The sequence below is a fragment of the Furipterus horrens genome, unplaced genomic scaffold (genome assembly GCF_987537825.1).
Source record: "Furipterus horrens unplaced genomic scaffold, mFurHor1.1.pri manual_scaffold_10, whole genome shotgun sequence".
Classification (NCBI taxonomy): Eukaryota; Metazoa; Chordata; class Mammalia; order Chiroptera; family Furipteridae; genus Furipterus; species Furipterus horrens.
The window spans coordinates 78409116-78425088 of NW_028327180.1; the positions used below are offsets into that span (position 1 = coordinate 78409116).

At 38.0% G+C, this 15973-nt stretch overlaps 1 protein-coding gene across 2 annotated transcripts in view; it reads right to left on the reverse strand.

The window, feature by feature from the left end:
- Nucleotides 1-7621: 7621 nt before the first annotated feature.
- The window catches only part of DDX46 (DEAD-box helicase 46), a 55528-nt gene continuing 47176 nt past the window's right edge, over nt 7622-15973 (reverse strand). For both annotated transcript variants that reach the window (XM_090288298.1, XM_090288297.1), the window contains exons 22-23: nt 9498-9571; nt 7622-8253 (exon numbers count right to left, since the gene is read on the reverse strand). In XM_090288298.1, the coding sequence (XP_090144424.1) occupies nt 8206-8253; nt 9498-9571 (122 nt within the window). In that variant the 3' untranslated portion in view covers nt 7622-8205. The remainder of the gene's footprint in view (nt 8254-9497; nt 9572-15973) is intronic.

Genomic DNA, 15973 nt, shown 5'->3' on the forward strand with positions numbered 1-15973 from the left:
TCGTGAGAACCGCGCACGCGCACGCACATCGCGAGATCCAATCTCCCGCCGACACCCAGCACGCAAGCTCCGGGAAGGTAAGGGGGGGTGGGTGAGGGGGTGGGGAGGGAGAGGCAGGATGCGCTTGCGCGCTGTGGGGTCGGGCAGGAGGCAGGGCTTAGACTCAAGCTTCTCAGGGTCTCCTCAGGCTGAGGGACTGCGGCTAGGCTGGAGGGACCCGCCAGAAGAGAAATAACTTCCTTATGCGAGTTGAGTTTCACTCCAATTCTGTGATGCTGAAACTACTGCTGACCTCATTTCTGAGGTTACAGGATTAATAAATGGTGGAGTCAGGATTTGAATCCAGCAGTCTTGTTCCAGCTTTTAAGCGCTGTTGGCACAAAGATTTATTAATTTCTTATTGTGCTAGGTGCTGCTCCAAGCATATTAAAAGACTCAGCCTCTGCTCTTTACTTGTTTATGGGTGGGTAGCGTGAGTCCTCCACCTGCAAAGAGAAGTATTCAAATAATAGGTGGTGTTTGGACCCTCAGGTCTAGAATTATGTGATAATGAAATGCCTCATTTTGTGGGATACCCTATAATTTAGTTTTTACATCCATGACCTTCTCAGAATTGCCATGTTCTTCATTCCATCGTCACAGGAAGGATGGTACAAAAAGTAGTTTGCTTACAAACTCGCCCATCCTTTTATGTAGTTATTGTGAGATTTCTGGAATATCAGTCGCCCCATATAAATCACTTAGCAGAAGGGGTTAGTTTGCCCAGTTCTTCCTTCCATGAATTTGAAGATGTCAGAAAGGCCAGTATCCAGAGTTAGGAAGTCTGCTGAGAGGAAGACACTTAATTAACAGTGTGAAGAGGTTAGAGGCGGGAGCCCGTCCTTTTTGCCCAAGCAACTAGTGTTGGAGGAGATAATTCTTAGCCACCAGACTCTTAATATGAGCAGACAGTACTTAGCCAAGTTCTGCTGTCAGTAGGAAAGAAAAGAGCAACTTTTCTGTGTGAACACACAAGCCAGAAGGGAAATCAAATTCAATACATAAAAAAGGCAGGCCCATTCATTTTCTGGCAGGCAGGGTTTCATAACTTGATTCTAAATATTCTAATTACTACAAAATACTAGAAAACAAAGACTGGTCATACTAGTATTATTTATATATAAAAGGAAAATACCAATATATAAAACAGCTAAAATGTGTACATATATTTTAGGGCGTATTAGGTGTCCTTTTAAAAAACTTCTTTAAAATGTTTTCTCTAAGCATGGCTTATTTTTTGAAGTGAAATTTGAGAATACATTGTTATTTCCCATACCATACCATGACTATTCCAGATTCTTAACTCTAAACTTTTTATCGAAAATGGCATTTGTATGTAAAACCAGTTAACGAACAGAAACTCTGTACTAAAAAGGTCGAATGATTTGCAAGCCTAATGGAGAACTAGCCAGAGTAACAGAGAAAGTGAGATATTCCTGGGTTTGAATACCTTTTTGCCATTTGACTCCTATGGTACCTTGGGCAAATCACTGCTCTTTCCAAGTTTTTATGTATGAAATGAAAACAATGTCCTCCTTGTATGACTGTGAAATTAAGTGAGCAACAGGTGGACATAGATGTGATTTAAATTCTAGGTGTACCACTAACTAGCTATATGACTGGACAAGTGACTAATCAATTCAATTCAACAGGTATTTACTGTATGCAAGAACTACATAATGCCATTTCAGATAATAAGGAACTAAGATTCAAAACATATACTAGGGATGGAGGATAGACATGGTCCCTGACCTCAGTAAGTTTACATGTGGTGAAGTAGACAAAAACTCAAATAATTAGAATAGCATTAAATGCAAAATGATCTGGTATTTTCTGATAATTATCTCAGGTTGGTCTTAATGAGGTGCTATAGTACACACAATACAGGTATGTACGACTAGTTCTGAAGGTAGAGGTGTTTTCAAGAGCATAGAGATTTATCATCACTTCAATGGCAACAAGAGCACATTTTTATGTTTTTAAAGATTTTATTTATTTTTAGAGAGGGGAAAAGCAAAACAGAGGAAGAGAAACATCAATGTGCGGTTGGTTGTCTCTCCCCACCCCAACCGAGGACCTAGTCGCAACCCAGGCATGTGCCCTGACTGGGTATCGAACTAGCGACCCTTTGCTTCGCAGGCTGGTGCTCAATCCACTGAGCCACACAAGAGCACTTTTAAATGTCACACTACTTAACTCCCATTTTTTCTTCAGAAGTGTACACCCTTTCTAGACTTTAGTTTATCAATAGCCAATGAATGGCCCTTACTAGGTATACAGCTTATAACAATATCAAAAGGTAAAGCAATATTAAAAGATATAGAAAAACCCACTCCCATTTACCCATTGTAGTAATAACAGTACCAATATTTATTGAATGCTTACCATATATATGCCAGGCACTGTCTTTCTATGCTTTAAGGCTTTCTATGTTATTATTTCACCTCATCTTCACAACTCTGAAAAGCAGGTATTAATCCTCATTTTATATATGAAAAAACAGATATTTCAAAGCATTTAAGCAACTTGTCCAAGGTTTTCGAAGTATCCTCCACATATGTGAATTTATTTTTAATTGTGTATATGAAGTTATACCATTATAAAATATTATACACAATATATTTTGTAACACATAAAACCTACTAAAAAATTTAAAGAATGAGATTTTTAAATAAATACAAATAGATGCTCTGGTAGTCTTCTAGCTTTCCAATAGCTTACTGTACGTGTGACCCACTTTTGAGACCACTGCTTATTATATATCACAGAAGTCAAAACCCAAGAGTAAAAGGTGAAGGTTATCAGTTGTTTTCAAACTTGGATTTGTATCACAGAATCATTACCACCCCAGACACACTAATAATAGCAACAGCAGACCAATAAAAAGTTACAGAGGAACTTATGCTCTCTTTGAAGTTCCCAGGCATTCACTCCCCTGTTCTTTACACCAAGCTTTCCAAATCTGAAACTTGGGCCTGGATGGCTTGTGGCATAGAGGGGACTCTCAAAATCCACAGTATAGTTTCTGGGAATCGCAGCTCCCAGAAGGCTCTCTTAGGCAAAGCCATAGGGAGGAAATACTGCCTTCAAGAATCTTTGCACTGGGTGGACCCAGGCACCTAAGAGCCACCTAGGAATTCAGGAATAGAGACCAAGGACACTTTAACATCCAACACTGCCAGAAGTACCTGGAGTTGATAGGCTGCTAAAAATCCATCTACTACAAAGTGCAAAGTTCAAATAACATGCTTCTTCTGTGGACAAAGAGCACATTTCTCATACCAAATCCTCTCATGTTCTTTATCCTATAAATAGGAAAAACACTAAAAAGGGACTAAGATTTAAAACATACTACTAAGTTTCTCCAAATATTAAAAATGATTAGGATTTTTTTTAAATTCTGAAACTTCTATAATGCCAACAATGTATGAGAGTAATTCTGAGTTACAGTTCTCCAAAGGGGTTCAAACTTTCTTTTTCATTTCATAGTTTTCCCTTCCACAACAGAACAAGGTTAATGCAAAGTTAATGTTTTTTGTTCTAAATTTATTTTTATTGTTGTTCTATTACAATTGTCCCAATTTTTTCCTCTTTACTCTCCACTGCCCTGCACCCGCACCCCCACTCCCACAGTCAATCCTCACCCTGTTGTCCATGTCTGTGGATCCTTTATACATGTTCCTTGACTAGATACTTCCCCTTCTTTCCCCCTTTCACCTCCTCCTTGCTCCTCTCTGGTCACTGTCAGTCTGTTCCTTGTTTCCATGCCTCTCATTCTATTTTGCATGTTTGTTTTGTTCATTAGGTTCCTGTATTAGGTGAGACCTTGTGGTATTTGTCTTTCACCACCTGGCTTATTTCACTAACCATAATACTCTCCAATTCCATCCATGCTGTCACGAAGGGTAGGAGAGTTCCTTCTTTCTTTCTGCTGCGTAGTATTCCATTGTGTAAATGTACCAGTTTTTTGATCCACTCATCTACTGATGGGCACTTAGGCTGTTTCCAGCACTTGGCTATTGCAAATAGCACTGCTATGAACATAGGGGTGCATAGGTTCTTCTGAATTGGTGTTTCAGGATTCTTCGGGTATAATCCAAGCAGTGGAATCACTGGATCAAAAGGCAGTTCCATTTTTAGTTTTCTGAGGAAATTCCATAGTTTTCCACAGTGGCTGCACCGGCCTGCATTCCCACCAGCAGTGCACTAGGGATCCCTTTTCTCCACATCCTCGCCAGCACTTGTTTGTTGATTTGTTAGTGAAGGCCATTCTGACCAGTGTAAGGTCATCTCATTGTTGCTTTAATTTGCATCTCTCTGATGGCTAGTGATGTTGAGCATTCTTTCATATGCCTATGGGCCCTCTGTATGTCCTCCTTGGAGAGTGTTTTTTAGAAAGAAGGGAAGAGAAGGAGAAGGAGAGGGAGAGGGAGAGGGAGAAACATCGATGCTGATCCGTTGCCTCTTGCACACCCCCAACCAGGCACCTGGCCTGCAACCCAGGCATGTGCCCTGACCAGGAACCGAACCAGTGACCCTCTAGTTCGCAGGCCAGCACTCAATCCACTGAGCCACACCAGCAAGGGCTAAAATTTCTTGTTAAAATACCTGAGCTTCTAAATCATGAGCTCCTATAGGCTGATGCCGTAATTTGTTAAAGAAAAAGATCAAGAAAAAGGACTAAAAGTAAATTCCTCACCAGTCATGTGATTTGACAGTATGTACTTACCATATACATATAAACTAAGCCATAAGGCACTAAAAGGGTGAGACCATTGATAACAGTGGCAATTTTGCAAAGAATACATTTGTTTACATTTTTTCATCACATTTCTACTTCGATTCCTGCCTGAGGAAAATTATACCTTGATACAGAACTTACAATCTTGTGTCAAATATCTGCAATTAGTAACATATCAGGGAATGGAATCTTTACCTAGTGAGAGAAATGTAGCCACCATTAGCTCCACAGAACTGCCCTAAGAGAATGTATGTTTTATTAAGCACCATGTGCATGATGTTGCTATTTGCTCCAAGTTAAAGTCCCCATACAACTGAGATTTTAAGGTGTTCTGATGGTTACAACACCTAAATAAAATAAAAAGTTAAGATAAGACAGCCCCTCTACTCCTCCAGACATATTCATTTCTTTGCATTCCCTTATTTATTCACACTTCTTTAAATGTTAACTTCAGCTTTTCATACCAGAAACAGAAGATATAAGAAAATGCCAATCAATTCCAATTCTTATTTAAAACTATGTACCAAAATGTGAAGAACTCATGGCTCCAGACTCAAATCTAAGAGGAAGAATATCCTCATGCACCACGTTGGGCTGGCCACTCAGAGCTCCTGCCTGCTCTGAAAACTCAGCAGCCATCATCTGTAAGGACCAACCTGGAGCACTTTACTAAACAAAGTGTATGTAGCTCTTTACCCTAGCCTTCGTTTCAACTACCATCACCCCTCCTCAGCTCCTATCTAAAACAAATACTATGTCATCTGTCATTAAGCGACTTCTAGCTGATGGTTTTATGAAACAAAGCAAGACAGCAGAGGGAAAAGAGCTCCCACACAACCAATTTACAAACTCGGAGGCTTGGCTCTCTAGCTTGTAATTCTTAAGAAGCTAATATGTTACTTAGAAAAGGATCCCATTGCTGGCTTCATGGGAATTACATAATCTCAGGTATTCAAGAGCTGGCTCTATTCAAACAAATACCTCTTTAATTATAGGGATTGCCTGCCTGCAAAGAAAGATCACAGTCATAGGACCAGTTGAACACCAATGTACACCAACAACGCTAGTAAGACATAAAATATATCAAATGATAAAGTGTTTAAAGGGAGCTAGAGAGAACTGAGCCATTGTGACTTAATTCTATATTTTCATATCCATGCTAAGAGTGACACTGTAGTAAACCACAACTGCCACGTGAACCTATTATTTTACCTATAGCTTACCTGTCTTATGACAAATACAAATACCATCAAAGACTAAGACCCTCCTCAGGAACATATTTTTGAATAAAACTGTATATTTTGGGTAGTAAGTTGCCAGAATTCTAAAATAACACGGAGCCCTGATCGGTGTGGCTCAGTTAGTAGAACATCGTTCTGCAAAGCAAAAGGTTGCCAGTTTGATTCTTGGACAGGGCACAAGCCTGGGTTGCAGGCCCAGTCCCGAAATGGGGCATGTACTAGAGGCAACCGATTGATGTTTCTCTCTCACATCAATGTTTCACCCCTCTATTTCTCCCTCCCTTCCCCCTCTCTAAAAATAAATAAATAAACTTTAAAATAAACATAAGAGTACAATACTTCACTCACATGACTACCAATATAAGCAAATTCAGATAAATAGCAGAAAGCATTTCAGCAAAGATAATTTTAGGAAAATGCAGACTGAATCAACTTTATTTTATAAGGAATTTAGAAAACATAAGCAAATACTGATATTGCATAAAAAACAAATTTTATATCATTCAAATTTTTTAAAATCAAAGAGTGATGTAACACTAAAAAATGTAATAACAGAGAAATGTGTTTTGTTTTAGAACAAAATACTACCATTGGTTTATTACAACTAGATATACAAACATAAATGTAGTAATGCTAAAATGATGTAAAACTCTGAATCTCAAAGTGATCCAGCAGGCTGAAGGAGCACCAATTGTCACCATGGTAGGACTGCCACATATTCTATCAAAGAAAACAAACTATCACTAGGTAATAAAAATAAGCAAATAAATAAATTGTGGGGGAAAAAGGAGCCCAAGATGCCTAGAACTTTACAGTAAATGGTTTATTTGGTTGCACTGACATGTTTTGTCTGTTTTCTTCCTCTAAAAAAGAGTGGATATGTGAGTCATCTAAGAATATTTCCCAGTTATACTGTAGTTTTTTAGTAACGATACTATATTGCAGAAATAATGATCCATACTCGTCACTTTAACCACTTAATGTACTATTAAATTGATTTGTTCAAACAGATATAGTATGCTTTCATTCTTTTTTCCTAAAAACTCTAAGTCAAGAATAGTCAAAGGAACTCTCTCTTAATTTAAGAAATATGTCTATTTAATTCCTAAAAATTTTCTTTTTCCAAGAAGTGACAAGAATATAAAGTTCTAATATATAAGGAGTCTTGAAAAGAGTACTAAGTAATCCAATTACAACAATTTAAATTAGAATATTTCAGGAAATATATTTGAGGGCTCAAAAATGTAATTTATGATTTCTTGTGAACTAAATTTTACTGACAGATGCTTATGTCTCAGTCTAAAACCCAGGTATCATGATGTTTAAAAACTTTAAAGAATATTCACAACCTACACAATAATCCTGAAGAAAAACTAGATTAAAATCAATAGGGGGTTTATATGTACAGATGTAAAAACAAGTACTTTCATGAGGAAAAAGGAATTATATTAATATTTACAGACTCAAATCAGTTTTTTAAAATGAAGATTAGAAAATAGTTAGCAGCTAGGTATAGAGCAAGAGGTTGTGAGGGGAACCTAAAAGCAGTAAATATTAAAACTCTTTGCACTGTAAAGCATTGTCAAGAAATGCAAAACACTCATACTAGAAATCTTTTAATTTTACAAAACCAAAAAGGAATCCAACTATTGCCCATTTATGATAAAAACTGAAACAAAAACTCTGAACCCATTTTGTAAAAATTCTATTACAACATTCTTAAATCCAGTTCATATATGTTCCGGAGTCAAGTAAGATTTAACCTCAAGGGGGACACAAAATTAGACAGAATCTAACTTGTCCTGAAGAGATTATCACAATATCATTGCAAGAAGATAAGATAAACAGCCCCTTAGCAACTTGTGTACTTTATTACCTTCAATAGAAAGTTCAAATGTTTCCATTTTTTTAAACTTCTAGAATACTATCCAGACATTTAAAATGCTGATATTTAAGCTTTACATTAAAGAACATCATACTCTGAAAATAGGCCTGCTTTAAATATAGTTTGATACTTCTAGGAGTACTTACTGCAAGATTTCTTTAGCAAATACTGGTTTCTTGTATTTAAAAAATCAGCAAGGCAGAATGTTAAAAATCTTAATTTACAATATATTGTAAACTGCAGACAACAATTGCCACATGTATCATGACCAGCACAGGTACAGGTTTTTTCCAGATGTTTCATAAAACTTTGTATCTTCCTTTATTTGTTGGTTGGTATGAATTTTGCTATAATAGAAAATAGAAGATACATAGTAAGAAAAAGAAAAAGAAAAAAAAAACATATATTAAGGAAATTTCCTTTACAAACTACCAGATATTTTTCTTTTAATGTTACCACAACATGGAGGAAGAACGAACTGTTCAATAACTGATCATTCTCTCAACTACTCCTTGACAACTGTTTTGCATGGACTTAATGTGGTGCTATCAGGCTCCCATCCTACCACTCCTGAGTGAAAAAGTCTTAAGTACTTGATTTAAAGGTTGTTTTTCTTCTTCCCTCTTGTTTTGTGTACCTTCTATTCTTTAAATTTTTTATCCTCCCCAAATGAATGTTCTGCAAGGAAAGTTTTAGAAAAGCCCTCAAAAACACGTTCTTAGAGGTTTCATTCCAAAGGGCCCTCCATCCCAATGTACAAATTGTAAGAAGAGTTTATAAGCTTCAGCTGACACTAAAGGCACAGGGATTTATCTGCCTCCTTTGGAAAGATGGTTTATAAAAGGTGCTTTAACAAAATCAAATGAAGTCCTTACCTAAGTGTAAAAACACTGACAACATCTGTACTGGCAAAAAAATGTAGAAAAACTAGAATTTTCATACAATGCTGGAGGGAACATAAATTAGTATAACCTCTTTGGAAAATTGTTCAGTAATATCAACTTAAAGATAAACTACACATGCCCTTGTAATTAGCAATTCTACTTCAAGGTTTGTACCCAAGAGAAAAGCACACTAATGTGTATCAAAGAGACATGGAATAAAATGTTCATTGAGGCTTTACTCATAAGAACCAAAAACTAAAATAACCCCAAAGTCCAATATATAAATAATGATATAGCCACACAATTAAATACTATGTAGCCACGAAAAAGAAGGGATCACTACTGTTCCATGTATTAAGGATTGATTTCCTAAAAGTAATGTGGAGTGAAAGAAATTAGATACAAAGGAGTACACAGCATTTGGTTCCACTTTACATGGAATTCAAACAACAGGTAAAACTAATCTGTGATGTTAAAAGGGAGAACATTGTTACATCTGGGGGAGATGAAAAGCATGAGGGGGATTTCTGGGACACTAGTAAATGTTCTACATTTCTTGGCATGGGTAGTGATCACATCAGTGTGCTTATTACTTTGTGAAAACTCATCAACTATGTTTATGATTTGTGTACTTTTCTGTATTTATATTACAGTCCAATGAAACATTTATTAAAACAAGTAAATAAGTCCTTGAGGTTTTCACTCACCAGCCGGATCAGTTCTTCTTTAATGAGCCTGGTGATTTCTGCCTTTGCTTTCTGCACAGCCAGTTCATTGGCACCTGGTAAGCGAGTGGAAAACATTATTTGTTAATACTAGAATTACACTGGATATTTACCCATGCCGTGGAGAGCCACCAGGAATACTGTAGGTGACTTTCAGGAACATTGTGCTGCCTGCCAAGATAGCCTTTCACTAGCTGGTGAAACATCATTTACAGTATATCATGGTTGCTTCTTGTTCTGACTCTAGTGTTTCAAATGAAACCAATGAGGTCACATTACATGTAGGCTTAAGAGTTCTTGGTGTGTTGATTAAGGAGCATGAAAAGATGATTAGCAATTTGTCCAAAAGAGAATAAGAAAAAGTTAAAGGAAAATATAATTTTTTGGGTTCATTTATTTAACAAATGTTTATTGAACATTTTTACAATATTATGTTCTTTAAAGTCAACCAATGTCTCAGAAAGGTGTCATCTGAGCAGTCTTACGATGAACGGAGAACTAACCAAGTTAAAGGAGAAGAGATGGCATAGAGAATATTTTGCAAATATTTTCCCACACATGCACGCTTAAATACCACAGGAAAAAGAAATGTATGTGTTTGGAAGAGGTGAGAAAGAACATAGCAAGATAGCCAAGTGGCTGAGGCAGGCTGGAGCCATTCTTCCCACAGTTATTACTTCAAGAATCATTAAGTACCCATCACATATGACATATTGTGAAAGTCATTATACAGAGAACTCTGTGCTCATTATAGTCTTGCAGACTACTAGAGAAACAAACTTGTAAAGATATTACAACCGGACGAGTAGCTAGGAAGTAGTCTGCCAGAATAACTATTAAATACCACTTCTTCCAAGCAGCGTTCCCAACTTCCACGCAGTTAAGTATTTTCTCCTCACTGCTCTCAACAGAACTGTGTTCATACCACCATGAAAGCACTTTTTTTTAGGTTGAATGGACAAAATGTTTTTTCTGACTAGATGTGAGCAGTAAAGAAGAAGTACACAGTAAAACGCGGAGAGTTGAGCAGCAAGTAAAATAAGAAGTAATAAAGACACTGAATCCAAGAGAAAGAGCAGGTGTTATCAGCAGTGATGGGGGGTAAAATTCAACTCTGAGATCACTGTAGTTGAGGTGCTCTTAAGACATCAGTTGGAAATGTCAGTAATGCCAATGGAAATATGGGCCATGGTTCAGGAGAGAGGGGGATTACAGAGCCATCAAGGCGATGCATGGAGGGACCTGAAGCGGGGACAAGAACACAAAGGAGGTTATGTCTACATAGGCAGCACAGCATACACTAAGAGGAAAAGAACTGGAACAAAGAAATTGACTAGAGAATAAGGACTATGAGTGACATGGCAAAGAATAAAAAGAGCCCTGACTGACGTGGCTCAGCTGTAGGACATTTGCAAAGCAAAGAGTCACAGTTTGATTCCTGGTCAGGGCACATGCCTGGATTGCAGGTTCAGTCCCAGGTCAGGGTGTGTACAAGAAGCAACCGATCGATGTTTCTTCTCCCTCTCTCCCTCCCTTCCCCTTTCTCTACAAATAAATAAATAAATAAAATTTTTAAAAAAAGAATAAAAGGAATACTGGGCTTGCAATGTACTGAACTGCATTTTAGTCACTCTATGTAAGAAAACAAAATGAGGTAAATAATTCAAAAGAAATGGGAAAAATTTGACTTATTACATGTGAGTAATCTTTTTGGCCCCAGAGAGAGGAAAGGAGGGGTGGAGGGGAGAATGGGGAGAAAAAGGAGGAAGGAGAAGAAACAGTTTAACAATAGGAAGGAAAGGGCCGTAAGTATGGCTGTGAAGTCATAGCGACATATCTAAGTCCTATAGTTCCACCAGCTTCCAACCACTTTTTAAAACTGCCAGTGCCGGAAGGGAAGAGAGGGAGATGAGAGTAAAGACAAGGGTAGAATCAAGAACCAAGAAGAAATTCAGGAGGAAAATACACTACTTGGCATGAGTTGGTGTGAAGCTTGCTGATATGCTGTGCTATTTTAAAAAGAAGGAAAATGACTCTCACTGTGACTCAAATGGAAGAGTGACTTTTCTATTTTAGTTAGAGCCTGACCATTTGGACCAGTTTAAATTTTTGACTTACACAGCTTCTTTAGGTAATAGGTTACATATGTTTATAAGCTGCCATGAAAAAGAGGCATTTCCTTTCATTGGTCCTAAAACAACTCTGGCTGCTTTTAAGGGATTCTCCACTAGTAAAAAGAGGGTCACAAAACAGGCTATAAATTATACAGGGTGGCTAGGCACATAAGTCCTTCCTGTTCTCCTTCCCGCTGCCTGGTGGGAGGCCTGGAGCTGCCGAGCCTACAGAGCCTCCAAGGAGCCAGGCAGTGGGGTCCCTCCAATTACAGAACGAGAAACAGATGACACTAGGCTCCTTCCAACACCTGTTTTCAACCTATTAGTGTTCAGTTGATTTGGCTGGAACTTTAAAAACTAAAAGATCCTTTAAATTCTAATCATCTATGAAAATCTGCAAAGATTTAGATCATTTTAATTACCAGTTTCCAGCTCCTATGCAGCACCTTATGTCTCTAGAATTTTCAAGATTCCTTTTTGACAAGGTATCTTTCTACTGGGAAGGGGGTGCTTAGATTATAAAAATCAGACATTATTTCCTGAGTTGACAGTGAAGAGAAGTGACCGGAACCACTCTAGGTGGATGGAAAGTAAGCAGAAGCTGTGGGCTTCTCAATTCACTTCACTTGGAGGCGTATAGGAGGCGTGTTCTCATAGCTATATGTAAATTGAACTTGTATACATTAATTGTACTCTATTAAATAAACAAGCATAATTACCTTTAAATTAACAAATTGCATAGAGAATCCTTTTTCAGAGCAGTCATAACTCTGATTTACCTCTCAATAAGACAGGAATTTAAAACATTGGTTTTGCTTAAATACCCATGATATTCAAGCTGAGGCTAAAGGCTGACTCCATGTATACCAAAGGTTTTATCATCAGATTCCATTGCATGACACTGTGTTTCCATCCTGCTTGGGGGCCTAATGAACAGAGCAGTTAAGGGTGACCGGTCCAGTTCCAAATGCAGAAGGATATCAGGGTAAATTTCTCTCCTTGAGAATCTGGGTGCCAGCAATGCCCATATTACTACACAATAAGAACTGTCACATAATTTAGAAACAGTCACTGGGAAACCAAAAGTCTTTCAGGATACACAAAAGGGTACCATTTAAAAACCTGACTTGAAATAGATATGTCAGTTTATCAAAGTCAAAATCTTAAATAAAAAAATTAAATATGCCTAATTCTCAACCCACTTCCTTTGTACACCATTTAAAAACATGTATGAATCTTATTACACAGCAATGGTAGAATAGCAAAACATGGAAAATATAAAAGCTGTGTTTGAGCTTTACCTTTGCCACAATTCATCATTGTTAATTTTAAGAAGTACAATAGTGCAATTGACATTGGTGAAAATAACAGCAGGCAACTCCAAAAGCCTGTACTTCCACAAAAGCAGTAAATAAACTTGCAAAAATATTAAAATAAACTTTATCAGAACTCTGGAAACTAATCAAAAGTTTACAACAACCAGGCAAGAACTTATTTAAAAACACACACACACACACACACACACACACACACACAACCAGCTGACTCTTGGGAACAACTTTTCAGTGCTGTGACTCACTCTGACCCCATCAGGCAATTCTGGCTGGGAAACCAATTCTGCTGAGAGGTCAATGAGGAGCACACAGCACATGTGCTTCTCTGATTGTAACCTTTATATTAAGAAGCCACATAAAGACAATTTGAGATCACGAAGTAAAAGCAAAGTGACTAAATAGGCACAGTATTAATTTAGTTTCTATGCAATTGTCTTTGTTTTGGCCAGACAAGAATTAAAGCCTAAAAATAATTCCTAACACATAATTAAATCATTTTTAGTTAATATTCTTTCACTAAAAAAATTACCTAAAATTATAGCCTTCACAAAAATCAAAGGAATGCCAAAATATAACAAGAAAAAAATTAACTAGTGACAAATCTTTTTAACAATATACTTTCAATGGATCTAAATAACCTTCCATTATCTTTCTAACAAACTTTGGAGCTGCACCATCCAATACAGTAGCCATCAGCCATGAGGCTATTTAAATTTAATTTTATAAAAATTATATAACATTGAAAACTTCTCAGTCACAATGGCCATATTTCAAGTGCTCCATAGCCAGCACAGTGAATTCTATTAGACAGTGCTGCTTTAGAGATCAAATGGACATCTATCAAATAACATTTTGTGTCCTGAAAACAAGTGCCTATAGGGCTTAATCAAATGCATTATTCAGAAAACTCATCGGGTGTCTACCATGAGCTAGGCACTGGGAATACGGAAGGTAACAGTCATTGCATTCAAAGTTACTGCATTCTAGGAAGACAGACACAATTAAGAATATAGTATAATTTTCATGTGATAAGTACTGTAAAGAAAAACAAAGCAGATTAAGAGTTACACCCAGAGTGTGAGATGGGATCAGGTGAGGCCTCCTTGTTAGAACTGATGTGTGAGACTCAAAGTACTACACAGGTGTCTGAGATCATTTAAGCACTAAGTATGCACTTTGGGCTTACAGAATACATAAACTTCTCCACCATTCCAACAACAGTCTTCAACAAATATTCAGTTCATTAAAGAGATAAAATGGACCTAGCTGGGCCTCTTAAAAAGTTTTTAAGGACTTCCAGCCAAGATGGAGGCATAGGTAGATACATTGCATCTCCCTCCACAACTAAGAAGGAATGCATCTACCTCAAAACTAGAGGCAACCAGAAGTTCCAGACACATCGAGCTGCACAGAAGTCCAACAAACAAAGATATAAAGAAGAAATACTCATCCTGACTGGTAGGAGGGGCGGAGCCGGGGCAGAGAGGACACAGTGGGGAGGCGGCAGCAGCAACAGCAACAGCAGTGGCTGTAGCTGGCCGGCAGAAAGCAGTCGCACATTAAAAATAGTAGGGAGAGACAGCTGGGGAACGATCCCAGCCCCAGACCAGGCCACGAAGTTCATGGTTCCAGTGCCAGGGAAAATAAAGCCTCATTGCTTTTGACTGTGAAAACCAGTGGGGGCTGGAGCGGAGGAAGAAACTGCCGGTCTCTCTCAGCAGAGTCCATTTGTTTAGAGGTCCCCACAGTCCTAGATGTCCGCAAACCCACCCACTCTGGGAACCACAGCCAGGGCAACAGCTAAAGGGGCGCCTGTACCATACAGGAAGTGCCTAGAAAAGGGGCGAGTGTTGAGAAAGTGGCATTGTTCCCTCTCAGACCCCTCCCCCATATACAGTGCCACAATGTGGTGAAATGGGTTGCCCATACTGACAATAGCTAAGGCTCCACCCCTTACAACGTAACAGGTGCAACAGCTCTACCTAAGACACAGAGGCAAACAAAGGAAACTGTCAAGCTGAAGAGACAGAAGTATGTCCCAAAGGTTCCAGTGGGAGAACTAAGCAACAAGGATGTAGCCAACCTAACAGACGCAGAGTTCAAAACACTGGTGATAAAGATGCTCAGACTTGACAGATACGGCAAATGCAAAAGGGAAGAAGTAAAAGCTATGCTAAGTGAAACAAAGGAAAAATCTACATGAAACCAATGGTGAAGGGAAGAAAACCAGGGTTCAAATCAATGATCTGGAATATAAGTAAGAAATTAACAGTCTTTCAGTACAGAGTGAGGAAACAAGAAACAAGGAGAAGCTTAGAAACCTTTGGGACAACTTTAAACATGCCAACATACAAATCATAGAGGTGCCAGGAGGAGGAGGAGAAGAGCGAGAAATTGACAACTTATGTGAAAAAATAATGAAGGAAAAGTTCCCAAATTTGAAGGAAATAGACATACAAGTCCAGGAAGCACAAAGAGTCCCAAATAAGCTAGACCCAAAGAGGACCACACCAAGACACATATAATTAAAACACCAAAGGTGAAAGAGAATCTTAAAAGCAGCAAGAGAAGAGAGTTACATACCAAGGGGTTCCTATAAAACTATCAGCTGATTTCTCAAAAGAAACTTTGCAGGCAAGAAGGGACTGGCAAGAAGTATTCAATGTGATGAAAAGCAAGGACCTACAACCAAGATTACTCTCTCCAGCAAAGCTATCATTTAGAATGAAAAGGGCAGATAAAGTGCTTCCCAGACAAGGTAAACCTAAAGGAGTTCATTATCACCAAGCCCTTCTTACATGAAATGTTAAAGGGACTTATTTAAGAAAAAGAGGTAGAAACTATGAACATTAAAATGACAAACTCACAACTATCAAGAAAAGAATCTAAAAATAAAAACAAAAACAAACTAAGCAAACAACCAGAATAGTAACAGAATCATAGGTATGGGGATCATTAGGAGGGAGTATCAGCTGAGAGGCGAAAGGGGGAAAAATGGGGAAATGCTGCA